Below are 22,607 nucleotides of genomic sequence, written 5' to 3' on the forward strand. Positions count from 1 at the left end.
GCCCATAAATCTCGTAACGTAAATTTCCGCTTTACAACGCTTTGGACGGATGCATGAACGGCATCGATTCATCTTCTGCTATGGTAGATGCTTTTAAAAAAAATCGACCGCCCCATTGTGACGACCCATACCGCTTGGCTGTAGCTGTATCCTTTCCGGAACATTTGGTTGATTAATTTAATCGTACTGGTTGTTCTGTCCAACCAGAACATCCTATTTCATGGGATACAAAACGGCATCGAATGATGAAATCGCGTTCCAAAGTCGAGCGTTAAAGCAACAATCAAAAACACCCCAAAAAGCAACGCGTAACCGGTCCAGCGATTGACAGAAAACAGGGTGAGGAAACAAAGCATTGGCCGCTCAATACCGTCTCCGATTAGCGGGTGGAATCGAGCTGACGGACAGGGGCAAGGCCCTCAAGAACCGTGCCCACACCAGTGTCGCTTCAAGGGGCGAACGCCACAGATTCAGACCATTTCCATCAATCATCCATCTGCACAAGTGATCAGCTTGAGATTAAAAAAAAACCACAACAAAAAAAAGTGCAAAACGCAAATTAGTTCTCACTCCCCCGCCTGCTCCATATTGGTCGGGGGCGAACCGATGAGGCAAAGGAGAAAGGATGTGGCAGAACGCCTTTTTTGTGCTCGGTGCAGGTTTCCTTCCATTTTTTTTTCTTTTGCTCACTTTTAGAATGAGCTCACAAATCAGGTGATTTATGGCATGAGTAGCCTGGTCGTGCCACTCCCGTCGTGATGGCCGCAGCCGAAATAAAGCAAAGGAAAGACAACGCAGACAGAGCGCACCGTTTGTGCGCTGGACGACGATGGCATTGGTGTGCTAAGACATGCCATTCCAAAAATAAAGTGTCATGCGCTGCCCGAAACATAACAATGTAGCTCATTTTAACGACCTAGGCTTAAGCTGTGCTGTAATACATTTGAAAAAAAAATAGCTCGTAGAAAATATACATAAAAAAACGGATGGCCGGAAACGGAGAGTGACAAATTTGTATTCGAAACCGTTTGAAATTGTGTAAGCGCATTAGACGCGCAGGTCTTCCTAGTTTCCCGTGGTCACCTTTCTCAACGTACTTACCTGCAGCAGAAAAGCGACGGAAAATCTATGCACCTTAATCCCGCACCGTGCGGGTGCCAGTTTTGCACCCGCACTGTCGCATTTTTCCGTCTGCAGAATAACAAAATCGAACGGCAGCGCAGCAGACTGCAGCGCTTTCACTTTTCTGCCTCGGGTGCGTACGGCAGGAGCGGGATCGCAGGGCCGAACAGGGGTCGGTAAGGAAGTTCATTAATGCCAAACACACACACAAACAGGCGCGGGAGCGCGCGCAGCATGTGACGAGTGCATTTCCACTTGACGACAGCTCACCATCTCCGCGGGTTCGTAGTTTTGCGCGATCTCCCGCCGGGCACCTGTCTTGGGCTGTTGGACCAAAAAAAAAATGGATGGTTGCACCTCGTTAAGGTGTTTTTATTTGCGCTAGCAGTACCATTTATCTGCCACCGGTGCAGCAAACAGTGATTTATTTCGCTTGCCCAAAACAAGTTGCAACCAATTCCCATCGCAAAACTAAAGAAACACACTGTTTTGTTTTTATTTTCATTAAGCGACGAACCTTATGAATTATTATTTTGTACGGTTTATTATTGATTTCATTAATCGCAAAGTTTTACAAACACCCCACTGCTTCAAGGGTTTTCGCAGCTTGCGCGCAGCGTGCTCGGAATACATTTACACGGCAGGAATTTTCTCGCACCTAGCGCATGATTGAAGCACTGTATGCACGCGCGACCACCCTCCGACGCGAGGGTTGATTTATGTGCAGAAACTGCATTCATAAGTGATCATTTATTCGCACCTACATTTGACATAAGCGATTGAGCGATTATCCTAACGATCGTCTTGTTTATCTACTCGCGTCACTGTGCACGAACAGTGCTTGATGTTCGGTGCAAGGCGACAAGTGGTTGGCAAATTGTGCCGGCACGAGGATAGCAAGTCGAGTGGATGCGGGACGGGCCATCCAGGCCAGGCCGGTAATGCACTGTTATGTAACAAAACAAATCAATCACCCCCATCGGACACATTGATTCCCGTTTGATTCGTGCTATCGGTTTAGTTTTGCACGACAGTTGGCAGCATAAATGCTCCGAAAGCCCGTCCCCGCTTGCCTTGATCGGTTTATTATGTGCATGCCGCCCGGTCAAGGAGAGTGGCGTTGCAACCATGACCAGGATCAAGAAGTTGTCCCATTAATAGCTGCGTATAGCGTTTATTCCAATTTTTCATGAACACGGCGGGAGAAAGCGGCAGGTAGCAATTTATGGAGTGTTTCGTTTTTGTTTTATATCGTTGTTTTTTTGTTTTTTTTTTTAGGTCACGGACTCGACTGTGATCGGTCAGATGGAAAAGCGAAAGAAAGGGTGGACTCAGACTCCATTAAGAAGAAACATAATAATACCTTCATTGCAGTTTCGGGTGATTCGGGAAGCGTACGTGCTCTCAATCTGTGCGACTCCGCGAGTTACATCGCCCGGGAACAGATGGCTCAGGCTGCCCGAGCCGAAACGGGCTGCCCGAAACCACTTGCGATAATAATCGCTTCACCCGCAAAACGTCACGTGGGTGGTACGAAGGCACGATATGCATCGTGTTCATCGGATCGGCACGGTCGCCAGACCCCAGACGAAAACGCATGCGCTGTTATTCGATTACGAAAAAGCAGTCGAAAAAGCAGCGCAAAGCTACAATTTAATACGAAAGACTTCAATGCGCCGCTAGAGGCGGTTAGGCGACGAACCTGCCATCGAACCCAAAAACTGTTTAATCGATTCCCGTTCTCCGCTGCTCTGCTTGCAATTAAGCTGTACGTGTATATAAAAAAACCGATCCAAACCACACGTCACCCGACTGGTGAAGCCCTCGCACCGTACGTTAGTTAAGGCATTGCATTTGAATAATATCGTGTAGGTGACGGCGTTTGTGCCGAAAACTAGCAACCACTCCTCCTCCTGCCTGGTTGGCAGCCATTGCATACCCGTACCGGATAAAAGCTGGTGCCCCAATTTCACCACGCCGACGCCTGCACACCCCGATGCGGTGGCAGTGCTAGAAGAGCCGGCCATAAATAATCCACCGCTGGCTGCCCACGCAAACACACACACACACAGACACAATACGGTGCGCTCGTCCATTAGCCGCCGGCAGTTGCGGGCGCCTCTCCCTGCCCCCGGCTTAGTAATGTGAGAGTCCTCGCCGGTCTACAGAATGTGCATTTGCAGCCGCCAAAACGATGGCCGGTTTGTTTGTGTATTTAATTCCTCGCCGCTACGGTTAAACCGGAACGCTTAGGAGTACGCGCTGTCGCCGACACGCATGTTATGACTGGATCAGTTTCTTCTGAATGGTGCGCAATGAGGAAACGATACAACCGCCGCGCACATGCGCACCAGTTCGGCGTTATCGGGCGTGCGACATCGTGTATTGCGATATCCCTGGCGTGTCTTCGATTTTCTCACCAACAACAACTACAACAACAAAAAGAAAAACCGGACTGCGTCTCGGTTCCGCGATAGTGTGTATCAAATAAAACGTAAGTGTAATATTTTCTTGCGACCATTCGAGCAGCGATGTTTGCATCGGGGTAGGTCAGGAGCGGCGTTCATAGCGGCCGCTTACGGTCCAACCTTGAGCTTTCTCAAACCCCTGTCGGCCCAGACACCCTCCCCCACCAACTCTGCCTCGGCTGACCGCGTATCTAATTCACGTGAAAGATTACGAGGCACGGGATCAGGAAAGGGGGCACGAATGCTCGAGTTGTTGGCTCTACCCCGCTTTTGCTTTTGGTTTTGTGTGTCGCCCGCGCTAACTTTACGGCCGGCAGGCCGGGTTGTTTATGTCGTGCTCACCTATGCGCATCGATGTGCAATTGCGCAAGGCCCGCGGCTCGTTTGCCGCATGCCGTAATGCGCCGAAACGAGGGCCAATACGCACGCCCAACCAATGTCCTGGGCGCACTAATCAATGATACCGAGTGTCCGGGGCGCGCTGGGTGGTTTGCCATTGGATGCAGGATTTTCCGGATGCTTTCCCCACAGGCTAGCACGCTAATTTTCTGTACCAATCTGTACATGGATTGCTAAAAAGCACGGAACTCTCCCAGTTCCATTTTTGTTTTAACGATGCTCGTTCAATATCCATAATAAACATAACAAATTCATACGATTGCGTCAATTTTTTTCCCCTTGGTTTGACCAATGACCATGATGGAGACTGGACTAACAATGTTGCTATTTTTTATGTCTTTTTTCTGTTACAAGTTGGATCTCTTTTTTACAGATTTATGCTAGGGTAAAGACAAGTAAAGACGTACCCTGCGGGAAAGATGAACACTTCTCGTAAATACATGATAAAAGTAATTATTGTATAACTCAACAATGTAGCATCCCAACTGAAAGCGACTAAAACATCACATTCGAGATCCGTTTTGGTATAATATACCGATATGATTCAAAAATACGAGGAGCTTCAAATTCCGGACATTCGGCATGTTTTTATTAAATTTCTTTACACTCAGCTTCTGGCTATACAGCTTTTTAATTTTACATGATTGTCATGATGTACGAGAATCAATTAAAATTGTGTCTGATCCCTAGTAGACCCTGATGCCACAGTAAATAAATATTTTCTGTCGGTCAGTTCACCACCAGAGGCATTCTTAGCAGTTTTGCTAAGTACCGACGCCAGTGTTATTTCGTCAATAATTCCTATTGATCACGTCTACGTGCATTGAAATACATCGGAATCCATTGTAAAAGTAGTTATCAACGTGAAAGCAACAGTGTTTTATCATATTGTGCTCTGAATTTCATTAAATCACATGTTTATTCAAAGCAAGATTTTTATCTCATTTTTAATTCCGTACAGCCGAAATAAATTCTGATTGATTATGTAACAATATGTTTTTACATAATGATAATAACAAGAAAACAACGATATTTGAAGATGTATGTGACAAATGCATTGATGGCCGTCAATTCGCGTAGTTTCTTGGTTTCTATTCATCTACGAGTACGAGATAAAAACAACATCCAAACCTTGTTGTATTAAAGACCGTCGTTCTGTCAGTCTAAAAGGACACCAACATCCAGAATTAAGTGTCTAGACCTTGGCACAAGTTAAAAACTAAAAAAGAATATTATATGTGTAAATTTGAAGGTTATAAATGGAATTTTGAGGCTGTCCGGATTATGAATCAAATCGTCCAAAATCAAAATGCCAAAAATGTCTTAGGTTTCCTTAATTCGAAGCAGTACGGTATGTAGAATTGGTTAAATTCATGACCAAAACAAATTTTTCATCATGGGCACCCGTGTGGATCTAATTTGACTACTACAGATCATATGCTCTAGAACTTGCATTGTTTATATTTCTGTAAGTTTTACTAAATCAATGAGTTATACTTAATTATTAAAAACAGAATGAAGAATGCAATAGGAATGAAAGGAAAAACGGACATTCTGTCATAAAGAAAGATGGATACCGACATTTTGATAATTTTTTTCTTATATCATTTGGTGATGAACAGTTTTTAAATTCCTTAAGTAAGATAACAGAGGCGAAATAGACCCTAAGAGCACTAGACCCTAACAGCAACTAGAAAAAGCAATGACAGTTGCAAGAAATGAAACACCGGTCAAAACAGCAGTCATGCGATATGCTATTACTCGCTCGACGATGATGAGGCATCTCACGAAAAACAAAATCTTGACACGATTTGGACCACATCAATCAACAAAAAGAAGATATATACCACATATATCAGGAATAGAGTAGAGATTATATGGGATTACTAAAACGAAAAGTTGAACTTTGACATGGTGAAAAAAAAGTACATGTAACAAAGAATACGTGTAACATAAAGTCGGCACATTTTCACGGTCGTTAAATTTCATCCATACCAGTCACTGTAAATACGAATAAGGTTTCGTTTTAAAAAGAACAACTTATTTGTTTTAAAATGTAGCAATCCTAACATAAGACTTAAAAATTATTTTTTTTATTTAAAAAAAATCCATCAATTACGCCACGATTGTAACAGAGCAGGGGGAGAGTAAGAGTTACAATTTGTTCCGTAGCGGGAGATAGTGGTCCGCAGCACGTTGGGACGAACAAAAAAATTCTGTTCGTCGATCAAGGTTTTGCGTTGCCGTAGTTACTACATATCCTATATAAATAAATTTCTTAAAAGCGTTTTATAACAGCGCAAAAATGTTGCTACAAAAGAATATTTTCCAGGCAATACCATTGTATTCATAAAGGATACAATGTTTTAACTATAACGATAAAAAATTAGTAGGTAAGCTCATCGCCCTCGACATTGAGAAAGCTTTCGATAGAGTTAATCACAGTTATTTATGTAAAAAATGGATTCTATAAGCCTAAATACTCATATTTTTTACGCATTTTTTTTAAATCCATCAAAACTCATGTTCTAGATTATATTTAAACGGTTCACTCCAACATAACATTACGGTTATACAAGGTGATCCATTAGCTCCATAATGATCCAAATTTGTTCTTTTAACGATTTATAAAACTCCCCTTCCAGTAAAACTAGAAGAAGTTTGTAATGATCAAGAAGATTTAGTGAACGCGCACGCAGAAGATATTTCGATAATAACAAAAAGTTCTAAAAAAATAGACAAAAGACATAAAAGAAATATTCAGAGAATTCGGGCTAGATTCTGAAGCTACACTTAACGCTAATAAATCAAGGTCAATTGAAATTGGTTTTATCTCAGCTAGGAATAAAATTATCGTAGATTGGTTGCAAAACAGTGAGAAAATTAAGATACTAGGAATAATTTTCACTACGACTTACGACTTACCATAAAACATTATTGGGAAGCAACCACGCATAAATTTGCGCAAATAATTTGACATTACATTTGGCAAGACAGTTAAATCTTCATCAAAAAATAATAGTAGCAAACACATACTTAACTTAACTTCTAAGATATGGTTTGTTGAATCAGTAATATCAATAAGTAACAAATACTTTAATAAGTAACAAAATTAGCCGGTCTCATTGTACAGTCGTCAACTCGTACGACTTAACAACATGCCCGTCATGGGTTCAAGCCCCAACTAGACCGTGCCGCCATACGTGGGACTGACTATCCTGCTATGGGGGGGTAATCCAAAAGTCACTGAAAGCCAACCCCACAAGTGGTGTGGTACAGGCAGGCCTTGACCGACAACGGTTGTTGAGCCAAAAGAAGAAGAAGAAGAAGAACAAATACTTAGGGAAGACTAAATCCAAACTAGGCTCTTTCATTTGGTCTAAAGGTGGCCCTAGAATTTCTCTCCGTCAGTTAGCTATGTCAAAGACAAACGGAGGGCTGAATATTCTAGTACCGGAGGCAAAATTAAAAGCATTAATTATTAACAGGCTTTTAAAAGAAATAGAATACATTAAACATGCTAAGGAATTTATCTCAGAAAATCACAATTCACCCGAAATCTTAGACATTCCACCATCATATCCATGCATGAAAACAATAAGAATAGAAATGGCTTAATTATAAACTACAATAATACAAAAAAACAGCAAGCTCAATTCACAAATTAATAGTCAGTTCCTATAGCTTTCCATACATAATACAAAAATACCCTAATATTAAATGGTAGAACTTATGACTCAATATAAATGGTAAACAATTGTACTCGGAACAAAAAAGCGAAATGTACTGGTTGGTCAATGAAAGACACTCAGGAGATAAAATTTAAATATAATTTAGCTAACAGCCTAATTGTGAAAAATGTGGCTGTATTGAAAGCCATGGAAATAAATAAGGGAAAAAATAAACAAGCTATTCAGCAGTTACGTCATAGGAATAATTAAAAATGAAATCCATCCGCATATAGATAAACAAGGTTTAAATCGGATACTAAACATAGTCTAAAAGATAAAGTTGGTAATATTTAGGAAAATAATCGAATAAAAACTTAATTAGTTGATTTTTATATAAAACATATTTTTAAAAAAATCGGTCCACACAGCCCTGTCCATGTTCAAAGTAAATCACCGATACCTTGTGAATACGCAAAAAGCCTTAATATTTCTGTTATGTGAATAATGTTTCTCAAGGCGTAAGAGTATGCTGCAAAAGGCTACATTCATAGTAGATGGATTAGACTGACAGTAAGAAATAAATATAAGAATATTAAAATCATTCTACATTGAGATTGTAAAACTAAAAGTACACATCGTGGCTAAACGTAAGGATTACGGGATACTCATTTTTACTAATAAACCAATGCGCTAGAAATCTAGAAATCTGCAGTTGTCGTGTAGCTCATTTCAATATCCCCTTGACATTCATGTTATAAACATCTTCCCTAAAATCAAGTAGGATGAAAATCTTGCATTCTATGATGAGAGGAAATAAGTAAACGGATTTTAGTCGTTCGTCCTGACGTACTAAGGACTTGTTGCTTCTTTTTATTCAAAAATCAACACCTTTTCTTAAATATTTCTTGCTGACCCAAGTTTTGCCTACTAAACTTTTAGCAATTTCTACCGTTAACAACACTATTCATTTTCCATGAGACATTTTAAAATAAGCTCTGATACAATTTTTGTTCATCGTTATGCACAAAAAAATTAGCTTTTTCTGTCCGTCCCATGGTATAAAAGGTTATAAAAAGCAGCCCACTTGTCAAGCAGAAAAGAGAGCGCCAAACATTGCCACAATAAAAAAATAAATCTCTCCAAAAGTCTCTCGCGCCAGAGATGCCGCAGTCAGACGGACGAAGGACGGTCCACTTCCCGCATTCACTCTAATTAATCGAAAACTGAAATAACTTCCCGCGCTTAAATTAAACGCACCAACTAGGGCTGTGCGTCTGGTGGCGTTGCCAGTTGGCAAACCGTCACCGCCCAATTGGACTGCGGTCTGCGGCCACTACCGGATCCGGAATCTATCCAATTTGTGCGACATACCGGGCCGACCCCAGACAGCCCATTCACGGCACAAACCCGTCCGCCAGACACAAACAGCAAGTAGACCGCGTGCGTCTGGCTTGACGTTATTATTTGAAAATAGTATGTCGGTTTCGCTCCCAGTGCCCGCCACGACCAGCCACGCAGACGCGTTTAATGAGGCAACATATTGCCGGGGCGAGCAGCACCGGCGCGTTTTGCCGTGATCGATTATGAGACGTTTTTATTTCAAGTCGGTTGATTTTTGCTTCTTCTTTTTCGTCTGCTCTGCTGCTGTTGGAGTTGTTTTGACCGCATGCGATATGAAATATGACAAATCTATTGCACACTTGCATTGAGGTTAGTTTGACTAATGTTGCTCTGCGCCTGTGTGTGTGTGTGTGTGTGGTTTTGGGCATGAACCGAAAGGGATCCTGCAGTACCAGCAGCCCGATTGAGCAATAACAATCTGCATCGGCTTAGTAGCAGAACAATTTTGCCGATTAATGAAGTTAATGAAGGGGTATGGACGAAGCGACACGGGAGATGTGTATGTGCGCCACTTATCATACGAGTGCTGTTATGGGAAAGCGGGGCAAAATGGGAGTCAAGGATTTTGCTCTGTATCTCATTGGGTGAACCACCTTACACTGATATTTTGACGGCAAGCGCAATGTTTCAACGTCTTGTTCATGAAACAAAAATTGTCGTAGACGTATTAGTAACAAATATAAATGTATAAAATGAAATTTAAAAATCAACATCAAAAGTCGTGAAAATGTATTGTGCGGGGTAAAATGGTCTCGCTATGGGGTAAAATGGTCATACAGCTAATGTCAAAAGACACCCAACCAAAGAGGCAAAATGAACCACATCACTTTAGGCTTTAGGCTTTGGTTTAAGCTCTTGCATCTAGGTAGAATTGTAAGCCTAGAGATTTAAGAGATTTGTTGAATAATTTTGTTATTAGTTGGAATAATTGAATAATGCACGTCTTATCAGTAATTTGTCTTGTCGATTTTTTTTAGGTAGCGGCATTTAGCATAGTTTTATTTATATAAAACAAATATATTGTAACGACCTTTGCTTACACCACAGTCTCATTATTTTGGTCCAACCGCAAAAAATCCAACGATTTGGCCCCAAGGTGGAACGAGCCAAACCCCTAAACGAAGCATTTTGCAAACTTTAACTTTAAAAATTTTACATTGAATTAAAATGGCTATTTTTTGGAACGCCCGATCTCCTACAGGTCTTGCTTCACCGCGAAATGAACACTCAATGAGGCTTCTAGAATTTGATTTGTTAGTGACTGTGGCGACCTGACTGATCAATTCATATGCAGACTGTGGTAATCATCTTCTCGCTATAATTTAGTTCACGAATAAATCAAAATTAATTATTATATAACCGATAACTTGGTCCTTCTGACTTCTATCCAGGGGTATGAGGTGGGACATCATCATCACCTGATCCGGCCATCGAGCTCGCTGTACTCCCCGGCGCCTCGTGCCGAACTGGGGGTCGCTGTCGGGCACTTTCTAGGTGGAACATGAATCCGGCATCCTCATGACATACCCCCGCCAATATTCGCCACTGTCAGGATGCTCGGTTCGCCATACAGGTCAGCAAGTTCGTGGTTCATCCTTTTCCTCCACACTCCATGCTCGAACACACCGCCTAAGATGTTCCGGGGGATGCGCCTCTCAAAAACGCCCAGAGCGTTTGCATCCTCCGCTCGGATGGTCCAAGACTCGTGTCCGTAGAGGACTACCGGTCGAATCAATGAGCGATATGTATCATGGGTTCGAAGTCTTCTGGATCTCAGCAGTCAGTAAAGCCCATGAACGATTATTCTGCACAATGCGTCTTCGGATTTCGCTGCTGATGTCGTTGTCCGAAGTAACGACCGTCCCAAGATAGCAGAACTCCTTTACTACCTCGAGATTGTCGTAATACACTGTCTAATATACTTTCTCCCAGATGTTCTGAGTCTCCAGCAAACAGGTACTTCGTCTTCGTCCCATTGATTCTCACTCCAATTCTTGCTGCTTCACGTTTTAGTCGGGTGTACGTCTCACTAACCTTCGCTGTTGTCCTGCCGATGATGCCGATGTCATCTGCGAAGCTAAGAAATTGGAGAGATCGGTAGAGGATCGTACCACGAATGCCGTTGTCTAGCCCGCCGTTTCGAATGACACCTTCCAGGTCATCAGACCTAACCTATAGTCCGAAGAGTCCGTCACCTAACCTCAAATCCCTGTGAGATTCGAATGATTCTGACACCACGTTCTTAATTACGAAAGCTTTATTTCGAGACGGTCCAAATAATATCGTTTTGATCAATAATTTTATGTCTTAATTTATTCATTTATTTAAAAATCTTAGGTTTTGAAATGTTCATGATGTACATCTAACACTGTGTTTGATGTTTTTCAATTAGCGAAACCATTTTAAACGTGTAGATTTGCTAATAATGCCAATAATCTTTTTTACGCACCAAACCATATGGCCCCACTTTCCCCTACGTATGGCGTTTTTCTCTAGCGGCGACTAATGAGTATGCACTAAAGAGTAACAGTGGGGTGGCGCGTAGGGATACCGCTCCATCCCAGATGTGAGAGGGTGCAACCCGCGTAGTGGAGGGTGCGGATGACATATGTTGTGAGTGGTGACCTCGTACCGTTCAGTAGTTGCAATGAAGCAGAGCAGAAGAAAGAGCGACAAAATCCACACATACACACGCATAAGTACATACTCTGACGCCTCGAACTTACTAACTGCATCTTTCACTTTCGATTCGATGTTGCGGCGTTGATATGCGTCATCCGTCAGCGTCCGAGGGGCAAACGTGCGCGCGGTAACATGTGTTTCGGTTGGTAATTGATGTTAGAGATGGAGAGGAGGGGCAGACATAACAGAGACGGAGAGAGCGAGGTGGATGGAAGGAGCACGATGCGGGCTGGCATGGTAGTGATTATCGTGATTGTGAAGATCTTTATGAAGCGTTTCGCCTAGAAGGAGGCCCTCCTTCTCCGGAGCCAAACGTTATACTCGTACTGTCATGTGCGTTTGTGTGCGTGATTTTTTTGTTGCCTTTTTTCTTTATCTCGTCCAAGGCCTTTTTTTCCTTCCGACGGCCTTGCTGTGCACTGGCCGCTCAATCTGCCACTTGATTTTGATCGTGAGTGATGTCTAGCGACAAGAAAAACAGGTACAGCCGTCAGAAGAGCCGTATATCGTCCACCGTCAGAAGAGCAGCACGAAGTGAAACGGAACTGAAGCCCAGCAAAGACCTCCCCACCGGTCCGGATTAAGCCCGCGCATGTCACACATTCCTGCAAGTCTGAGCGGAGCAGGGAGGGGCGTATAAAGGTAGCATTGCGCGAGAATACTGCCTTCGCCCCCATCTGCCCTCGGGCCGACCCTTCCACGTGCCCCTCCTGCCCATACGAAATGAAATTAATTGGACGCTTAGCGCAGGCCCTTCCCCAAATCGCGCGAAACGTGCTAAGTGGGAAGCTAATTTTGGAAACGGAGCAGCAGAAGAAAAAAATAGCTCGCCCCGAAATTTCAAACCAATGCACACGCGGGAAGTGAATGTTGTCCCGGAGCCCAACCGTGTTTCTCACCGTTTCGGTCTCTAATCGGGCTAATCTTTCGCCCGAGCTCCCCGAAAACGCGCGAGAAGGAACAAAAAAATAATAGAATGCCAAAACTCATTGCCACTGACAAATTCATGACCTGGCACAAGCCGTTTTGCCTTAGAAACAACGGGCGCCACGTTGCGCGCTGTGCTCAATGTCGAACAAATATGGTTGGCCGCGTCCGCATGGTTGCCGGGGAGGGCCTAGAAAAGGCAACAAAGCGCTAGAGAAGCGGAGAGAACAAGACGAAAAGATAGGTTCGGGTTTTGGGAGCGGATTTGGTTTTTTTTTATTTTGTCGAGTTTTACTTCTGCAAGGTTTGACGGCCAATTTGATCTTGACGGCAGGGGTTAACGTTCAACTGACAAGACACGAACAAATACCGAACCTGATAGGTTTTCGTTTTCTCCTCTCCTGTTTCTACCGTTGTTTTTTTGACGACATGTGTCAACTTAATTATAATGTTGTGCAATAGTTTTGTGGGTTATGCTCTACACCTCAACGCCAATTCTATTGTATTCACGACACGCTCGCTTAACAATTTTAACCGATTACTCTTTAAGCTCAATTTATACTCTCAATTGATGCTTCTAATTCTTTCTGAACGTCTTTCCATCACACTGGTAACATTGAGTAAAGCATCAATTCCAGAATCGAAGAAATTTTCAAGAAACAATTCCAGGTGTTGGGAAATTGAGCGCCATTCAGGATTCGTTTCGAAACTGAGCTGGGACGCTATCTTCGCATGTTTTAGTAATAGAAGAAACTCACTACTAGCCACACTTTCAGCAAGACAATAATTACAATGCAAATTAAGCAGAAATTTCTACGTTTTTCATACGCTTATTCCAACACTAATTCCTACTCAGAATTTCTATGCTAAATTTCTTAACTAATTCCTATGCTGAACATATAACTGCCTCGTATGGCTCGCCGACCTACAAAATCAGTTAATGGGTCGGAACAGAAACTGTATCGGCTTCTGGACCGGAACAGATTCACGTTTCGTCCTGGATTCGGAATAGGTCTAGGATCGATTTCAAGAAGGAATGTAATTGGAAGCTGTTTCAGGACCTGTACGGGTTCAGTATCAATTATAGAGCTGATATGGGTTCAGTAGCAGTTCCAGGACTGGTATGGGATTAAAATCAATTCCAAGATCTGTGTGGGTTCGTGATCAGTTATTGAACCTGTCCCAGTCCGAATGAAAGTCCCAATACCGACAGAGGTTTGTGATTGATTAAAGGAACGCTTTAGGGCCGTGATTGATTCCTGGACCGATAGGCGCTCGTGATCGTTTCACGACCGGTATGAGTTCAGTAACAGTTACAGGACAGACATGGCTCCAGTAATAGTTCCAGGACCGGTATAGGTTCGACGCTGTTGAAAGCTGTCAGATTCGGATCAATCCAAATCCGGCTGCAGACAAATTTTGCCCATCACTAGGATGGTTTGTAGACTGAAACTGGAACTGTACCGGTTCCAAACCTGGACCAAGGACCTGGGTTTCAAATATCGTTCCGAATCCAAATCAGGAACAGATCCAGGAACAGTTCTTTAAAATAAATTAAATCGGAGGCTATTTATGTTTCAGTATCAGTATGGGTGCATGATCGATTCCAGGACCGGTATGGGTTCATAATAGGTTCCAGATCCTTTATGGGTTTACTTTAAGTTCCACGACTGATATGGATTCATGAGTAGTTCCAGGATCGGTATGGATTTATGATCGATTCCAAGACCAGTAGGTGTTCCAGGATAAGTTCCAGAATCAGTATGGGTTTATGATAGCATCCAGGAACGCTATGTGTTCATGATAGGTTCCAGGACCGGTATGAGTTCATTAGGGGTTCCAGGACCGGTATAGGTTCAGTTACAGAATTGGTTTGGTTTCCTTATAAGTCGCAATACCGATATAGGTTTGTGATTGATCAAAGAACCGCTTTGGGGCCGTGATTGATTCCAGGACCGATATGAACTCCTGGATAGGTTTCAGGACCAGTTTGCGTTCATGATAGTTTTATGGACCGGTATGGATTCAGTATCAGTTTCCGATCGGTATCAGTATCAGTTTATGATAGGTTTATGGACCAGTATGGATTCATGATCGGTTCCAGAACTGGTATTGGTTCATGATATGTTCCAGAACCGGTATGGGATCATGATAGGTTCAAGGATCAGTATGAGATCATAATAAGTGCTAGGTATGCTAGGTGCTAGGTAACTGCTTATGAATAGTTCCAGTGCCGGTATAGGTTTATGATCGGTTTTAGGACCGGTATGAGTTTAGTATCAGTTCAAGTACCAGATAGCTTCATGATATGTTCCAAGACGTTCATGATAGGTTCCAGGACCTATGCAGACTCATGATAGATTCCAGGACCTGTATGGATTCATGATAGGTTCAAGAGCCGGTATGGGTTCATTATCAGTTCCAATACCATTATGGGTTAATTATAGGTTCCAAGGCAGCTATAGGTACATGATCAGTTCTAGGACCGATATGACCAGTGTTTGGGATCATTATAGGTCCCCGGTATTGGATAGGTTCAGCGACGGTCCTGAAGGCATTAGATCATGTGCTGTTCTTTAACCTGAAAAGTGTATGTATTGGTGTCAGGACCAGCATGCGATTAGTTTTGGTTTAGGTCTCTAAAGGGGTGGTCATAAATAACTCATTTTAATTGGGTTACGAAAGCATTGTTTTTGGCGTATTCTTTGCTTACTTGCTTACTTATCCGGCGCTACAACCGCTTTGCGGTCTTGGCCTGCCTCAGGAGTGTCCGAAACCGCTCACGGTCTCGCGCCTTCGTCTGCCAGTCTGTTATCCGGCCTTAATGGCGGACGCCTCCACGCCATCTTGTCACCTCAATTTGGGCCTACCACGCCTCCTCTGTCCTTGTGGACGGCCTAAAAAGACTTTACGGGCTGGGTCGTCCGTTTCCATGCGTACAACATGGCCAGCCCACTGGAGCCTGGCGAGCTTGATACGCTGTACGACAAGTTCAGGACAGTGAGTTCGCTGTACATCTCGTATAGCTCCTCATTATAGCGGCTCCTCCATTGTCCTTCCACACATACGGGGCCAAGTATCCTTCTGAGCATCTTCCTCTCGTCAGATTTGGACAGTGTCCATGTCTCAGAGGCGTATGTGAGTACTGGTACTATATAGGTACTATATAGTCCCAGCTTCGTATTCTTTGCAGTAAAGGGGATTTTTGAAATTTATTTGCGTAGCCCAGGAATCTGGCCAAATTAACTAGTCAATTCAAAAATCGGAATGGGCTCAGCATCCACTATAGAAGCGGCATCAGTACCAGGACCGGTATAAGCTCGGTTTTGGTTATAAATATAGACGATCAACCGTAAGATTTTTTCCATACTACATGTAAGAAGACAACCATTAAGCACAGAAAAACGCCAAATCACTTTTCTCCGCAGGGAACAAAAAAAATTTTCCCACAAAGTTTAGTTTTACGAGGGTAGGTTATATATGTTTCAGTTTTTTTTGTTTTGTTTTTTTCGATATTATGTTATACATCCACTATCCGAAAAAATGTGCATTCGCTTCACTTCTAACGGAGTACAATATTTGGTTTTTCGAGGCTGCTTAGCAAATCCACTTCAGTACGCTCCGAAAGACAGTTTTTGTAACACAAGTAGTCCAAAACTCTTCTCGGTAGGGGAAGAGCTTGAATAAGATCTTTTCGCTTGATTGTTTTATGGATGACAAATCTGAAACAAAGCAAGAGACAAGCGAGAAGAAAACCAATTAGTAAGGCGTATCGGGCATACTTATTCAGTTCGGGCGGAGAATTCAACGTATGGTGAGAAACTATACCTGCATATGTGTTGCAGGCTTTGCACATGTTTGAAACGCGAAACTGGTTTTGTTAATTGAACACGCATGGGGCCATATTCCGGACGTCTATGGAGAAAGAACAAATATCTTCCGCTTCTTGAATGTTCCACGGCATTCTCTATAAATTCCATTATCGTACGAGACTTAAACTTAGCGCAGGACCCGAATGAAAACGATCCTGGAAGTAAAGGGGACAGTAATGAGACGGCAACGCTTTTTACCTTCCATCCTTCAGAGGCGATCGCACGCAGCACCTACCTTGATATTGATCTATTCGAACGTGTCGCACCGTTCCATTTAGTTTGAATGTTAGAGAAAATATGTAATGGTCGTCGGAGCTGTCTCTAACTAAAAAGCTACCATCCGGTTCGTTCGATAGTATTTTTTCCGCTCCTTCAGACGTTATTGGACCCCAGTACCAACCGAACTGCAATGCATGATAGAACAGCAAACACAATGATCAGATTGTTACACGTTGTACGAACATTAAATTGCAAAATGATTTACTATACCTCTTGAACTTTTTCTATACTTGCAGTAAAGTCCATCGACGATTTCCTTTCATTTGATTTCTTCTTCTGGTCGCTAGTATCACCCATTAGGTACCTTAAATCAGATTCTGGAAGGCGTAGCAAAGCGTTAAATGAAAATCCAAACGGTTTACAAAACAACTACACAATCTGGAATTTCAACAACTCCATGCAAAACGTACCATTGGCAGGAAGCGGCGGCAGCTTCCGTGGAGTGTTTAATTTCTTACCGATCGCGCTTTCATTTTTGTCTTTGACGCACACAGCATTATCTTTCGCTCTGCTGGCGACGATCGAGCGCTTATTGCCCAAGAACGGTTTGTGGTGCTGCTGTCGGCTTACTCGAAAAATGTTACAAAACTTTTGCTTAAGATTTACGGAAAAGTTTGACTTTTTGCACTGAGCGCGTATCTCGTGCGAGATGGAATTGCGCTTGCTGTCCGCTTTATCACTGTTGGTGTGTTTGTCAACCACTTTGGTTGATTTTCTGTCAAGTATAATGTGGGGTTTGTTGTTTTTACGCTCATTAATAGAGCTGATCTGTTCACTGTAGTTTAACAAATTGTTCCAACTGTTTCTCTGTGATGCTTCTGAAAAATGTATCATTTCATACCATTAGTCGGCTGGCCAGATTGTCAGGGTCACCAAAATCATACGCAAACAAAGATGATTTTACAAGTTTTTTTTTGTGATTGGGTAATTTCGTTAACTTGTACGGAGTCTTACAAGAAATCTTCACTCGCGTGCCTATGTATTGTTCCAGTGTGGCTAGCACCAGAGCAACGGTAAAACCAAACAACCATACAAGTCACCGAATTTTGCCTAGGACAGGACAGGTAAGCAAAACCAAACGTAATCGAAACGCAATGCAACCATGAGGACACGATTAGGAAGTGGATGCAGTATCCAGAAACAAAATGAGAACGGAAAACGGGGGGGAAAAAGCAAACTAATAAGATGACCGCAATTCAATTCCGGCGTACACGACCGATTCCAGCACTTACCGTTCCGGTTGCGATAAAAAGACGTTTCCGCGTTGTAGGTATTCCTTATTAAATCAATTGGCGTGGTATAGATGTCAGAATCGATAGGAACATTATAGAAATCAAGAATTTTGTTGTCGTCTAATGCATCGTGTGACATCGCTTGCGTGATGAACACCGAGTCGTCTGCTTTATTTTTTATGGAATCAGTCAGGGAGTTATGCGAGCACGATAGGCGCGTTCGAAGCGAGTTGGAATTGCGTTGCATCGTGGAAATATTGCTTTTACTGTGGCGGTAAAGTGTGACGAAGCACTGCGACCGCTTGCCCGGGCTCCATGTTTTTATCTTCAGCAGATACGTTTCCGACGCGTCCGCCTTCTCTAGCGGACAATTTAGCGGATTGTCGTTTGCTTTACAAGCGCTACTTTTCAACTTATTCTTCTTCTCATTCATGTTGCTTTGCCGAATGGTTATTACAATTTACACGCGTTCTGGTCACCGCTTGCCAAAAGGAGTCGTACTGAGTGAGCAAAAATCTTGAAAAACAAAATATTTACAATTGAATTAGTTAAACTGTAATGAAGGGCAGAAATTGCGCTGTAACCATTCATTTGACATGTTTATCCTAAGTAACGCAGAGAGCATGTTTACGACCAACAAAAAAAGCTAATCATTTGAATACTGTAAGCTTTGAATTCAATACTTTTGTGTTAATTGTATACATTACAGGGTTATCCAGGAGTGCTCATAGCTGTGGGACACTTTATAGCCTATTTCATACGTGAAATGAACTTAATGTAATGAGAATTTGACCCTATAACACCCTTGATGGACACATGCAATAGGAATTTCCACGGAGCCTGTCAGAAAAGCGTGCCATAGAGTCTAATTTGTAACATATGAAGTTCACTTCCAATAAGAAAGAGTCAAGGAAAACAGCTTAATTATAGTAAATACTGTTTGGTGAGTACAAGTTGGATACTTGTTGGGAAACAATGTTCATTTCATCCAAGAACCATCCATCGTTTGGCCTTTTTCTTCAACTTTTCAACCAAAATCTTGAGCTGGAAAGCAAAACGGCCAGAATCAATTCCTTTATTTGCTAACAACACCACAGTTGGCTATTTATTTTAATCCTAGGAAACGCCAATTAACTAATGAAAATGTCGAGTTAAATCCGCGTGTTTTAAAATAGAAGGCAGAAGCATTTGCGCGAACGAAAAAAAGGTCGCAAAACCGTGCCCATTCCAATGTGTTAATTGCATACGTTAATTAGTAGGTGTGAAATTTAGCAAAGCGGGCAGACCAACGCTTATGATTTGTCGACCTGCATGCATGTCCAGCAACTATGAAGCGACGGCGTGGAAAACTGTTTCATAGTGAATGTTCCGTCGCTCAAATGGCACAGCAAAATAAACAAAACCTTCCATTTTGTGCCGTACAGCTGAGTCTGTCTAGCATTAAGCCGACAGCACTGCATCAAGTAAAAGCATAATCTTAATGTTGGTGCCCAAGAGCATTCATGAAACGTGTTACGCATTGCACACAATTCAATGGATAGAGTTCTAGCGCTTTGCAAGGAAACGATTATGTGCTCATTATGCTTATGCTTTATCGTTCGATGGATTTGCCTTTGATGTTTTTTAGCGAATCAAATATGCATCAATAAACCATCCTTTTTTTTTGTTGAGTGTGTAAGGTAACGTAAACATGTTCTTCGTGACATCTTATTTCCCGAAGAAAAGTGACCGGACGTTAGTTTAGCACGCTCATCCGCGAAATTAATGTTACCCACAGCAATGCATATAACAGTACACAAAATGCAGGTAATGTGTGGGAAGCATTCTAACTTTCGCCATGAATGAATGCAACGACGCTAAAAAAAATACGTTCCACTGCCCTACGATGGGTGGGGGGTGGCAGACCACAATTGCTTGTTTAGACACTTTTCCCCCTCTTCTCATTTCTGTTGCCTGCCTGCCTGCCTGCCTGCCTGTCTGCCGTGTGTGTAAGTGTTGCGTGTGTGCGTATGCGTATGTGTGGGACGAGCTAAAATTACGTACAGCCTTTAGCCACTGTGGAGCATTAATTTTCTAACACATTTGCCAATCGTATGGCAGACTTTGCTGCCCGTCTCCGATGCTGCCGTTCTTGTCCGGTCCGTTCTGCATTGCTTTTTTGTAAACTACCCGATTGCTTTATCGATTCTGTTACACATTTGGCCAGTTAATTTTTCACTTCGCTTGGCTCGGCCGACCCACAGACGAGCTTCCACACAGTGCCACCGCGTACCGCGGGCCAACACGTTAATTCGTCCCAATCATCTTTGTTTCGGTCTTGCGGGGAAATTCGTTCACACCTTGCACTTGCACTCGAACGTCGTACTTTTTCCCCCAACAATTCTAACGCTGCCAGTTTCCAGTAAAAGGATCACAAAGCACCAATAGCAATTTCTTTCCTCTGTCGACATGTATTTTTACATTTGCCCTTTGTTCGTAGCTGTCAATATGGTCGCTCCTTACATCGGGCGCAGCTACACCGGTGGGTTCGTTTCTCACCCGGTTTCGTTGCGCTCGTAGCATGCAAGGGTGTTTGCATATAGCTACCTTGACCATCGAGTTTAGACTGCTTTATTGGCACTGACTGCGGTTGTATTGTTTGCTGCTAATTGCAACGTTGGTGGTTCGATCGTTTGTTTTTTTGTTTTGTTAATTTTTAAGAAGAAAATAAAACTTCTTCCCGCAATTTTCCATCAACAATAGGGCACGATACGCTTCGGGGGTGTAAGCATTCTCTGCCACCGTTTCTCGACCGTACAATCACCCGTTCAATGTGAAAGCACAATAACATGTCAGGCAAGACGTCAGTGTGGCTCAAAAAGATAAACAACACTGCAAAACACAACAAGATCGATTTTGTATTTCTCACTATCGTAAATGGTTGTTTGTGTCGAAAGTGTCGCTTCGGAAAGTAATTTCATTGCGTAATTCTCGTTCTCAGTACAAGAAAACACTTGTGCAGATGCCGAAATCTGTCCGAAATCTGTCCGAATGTAAACTAGAGTAAAGCTTCGCATATATTTCGGATCTAAATACGGTCAACTGTTAATTATTCCTGATTAAACAAGTGCTGCCCACGACGAATAGCAACACGACATCTTGGAGAACTTAATCTTCACATCACTTAACTCAATAGACTCAAACGTTCGCTACTATCGTAAAACAAGCAGCCACTATTTATGCAATTGTTTCCGATGGAACAAAAACTTACATATTCCTTACGTACGCACAATTCAAGACTACCCAAAACTAGCCAGTTTTGGAGCTACGGCAATTTTCATGAGGAGGAACAGTCACATACCGGCGGTGGCGGATTACGAGTATCGGAGGCCCTAGGTGGTAGGATGACTTGAGATTGGGAGATTGAACAGTCTACTGCAATTGCTGGCGGAGGGTATCACCGGCCACAGGCCCTACCAAAATTTGTGTCGATCGAGGGGGGTTGAATCCTAGCACCATCCTTCAGGGGACCTAGCACCTAGTACTCTGTCAACTTTTATACATACTGCATACTATAGACTATCGATCGACAAGGCCCAAGCTGACCACCTCGTTCGCCTACCGGTAGATCCGACGCTGCATTCCGGTCCTTGTTTCTACTTCAGCGAACTACGAGTGCTGCAACTTTATTTTTCCAGAACACTTCAAATGCCAATTTTCCAATGGAGACTAGATCTGTGTCGCCCTAACACAACTCAAGTGTGTCTATCGATGCAATCAACTTATCGCCGTTCGACATCGATGTATCGATTGAATCGGTTGAACAAGCATGTCGATCAAATGTTCTGGACCAGATGATGTTCGTGAATCGTCCATCAATGCAATGCAGCATTTTTCGTTTTTAGTTTTTGCTGAACCTTCAAAATATTTTAAATGTCACTGCAACAAAAAATGTTTCCTCTTTTGTAGAAATGCTTTTGAAAGTTTCGCGTTTTTAAACAAAACTGTGTGAAATACACAAGTAGCAAACTACAGACGAATCACATATTAATGCCCCTGCTCGGAAATCTTGTCAAGTCATTATTCACCGAGAGCTCCTGGATTATTACCGTGGGGTTATAAGTTAGCATCAGCATGTATTTTTCCCCGTAAGATCTGTTAAAACCAACCTTTTAGAGTTGGTTTAAATGGGCCTCAAAACCTGCCAGCTCAAACTGAGGTTCTCCCTGGAATCGATCTAGAATCTTGCCCGTTCCCGGAACTGATCTTGACACTCGCTCGGCCCAGGAACTACGGAATGTGTCTTATGTGGTTTGTTAAAAGCACACCCCTTCTTGTTGGGCTCAACAACCCTAATTGGTCTAGGCCAGTGCCAAGCCCGCTTTTAAGTGGACTTATTATCTGTGACAAATTCCCACCCTCTGCATGATAGTAATGATAATGGGTCCTGTGTACATCGAGACAGTTACAGTCCAATTGAACAACGCACCACGTGTTGGACTGAACACGTGTTGCGTACGATAGTGAAGGAATTTTGGATTGTGCAACGTGAATTACCTAAACTTGAACCGATTG

The 22,607-nt window shown here is 42.7% G+C and overlaps 1 protein-coding gene across 2 annotated transcripts; it reads right to left on the reverse strand.

Annotated features, from left to right (window-relative positions):
- Window positions 1-16,124: 16,124 nt before the first annotated feature.
- Window positions 16,125-20,535, reverse strand: LOC121595523. 2 transcript variants are annotated; one of them, XM_041919570.1, is made up of 7 exons: window positions 20,393-20,535; window positions 18,054-18,569; window positions 17,232-17,639; window positions 17,032-17,138; window positions 16,778-16,946; window positions 16,499-16,697; window positions 16,125-16,392 (listed from the first exon to the last, which is right to left on the reverse strand). In XM_041919570.1, the coding sequence occupies exons 2-7, from the start codon at window positions 18,484-18,486 to the stop codon at window positions 16,233-16,235; spliced, it is 1,476 nt and encodes a 491-aa protein (XP_041775504.1). In that variant the 5' UTR covers window positions 18,487-18,569; window positions 20,393-20,535; the 3' UTR covers window positions 16,125-16,232. The 2 variants fall into 2 exon arrangements, with proteins under 2 accessions (XP_041775504.1, XP_041775497.1); XM_041919563.1 differs by having other exon boundaries at window positions 20,097-20,535.
- Between the last annotated feature and the right edge of the window lie 2,072 nt (window positions 20,536-22,607).

This window comes from Anopheles merus, chromosome X (genome assembly GCF_017562075.2).
Source record: "Anopheles merus strain MAF chromosome X, AmerM5.1, whole genome shotgun sequence".
Classification (NCBI taxonomy): domain Eukaryota; kingdom Metazoa; phylum Arthropoda; class Insecta; order Diptera; family Culicidae; genus Anopheles; species Anopheles merus.

Coding starts and splice junctions, on each gene's coding strand:
- LOC121595523 (XM_041919570.1), bottom strand. CDS start 18,486: ATGAATGAGAAGAAGAATAAGTTGAAAAGTAGCGCTTGTAAAGCAAAC. Junction 17,640..18,053: donor TTTTTATCGCAACCGGAACG/GTAAGTGCTGGA, acceptor TACATTTTTCAG/AAGCATCACAGAGAAACAGT. Junction 17,139..17,231: donor GCCGCCGCTTCCTGCCAATG/GTACGTTTTGCA, acceptor TACGCCTTCCAG/AATCTGATTTAAGGTACCTA.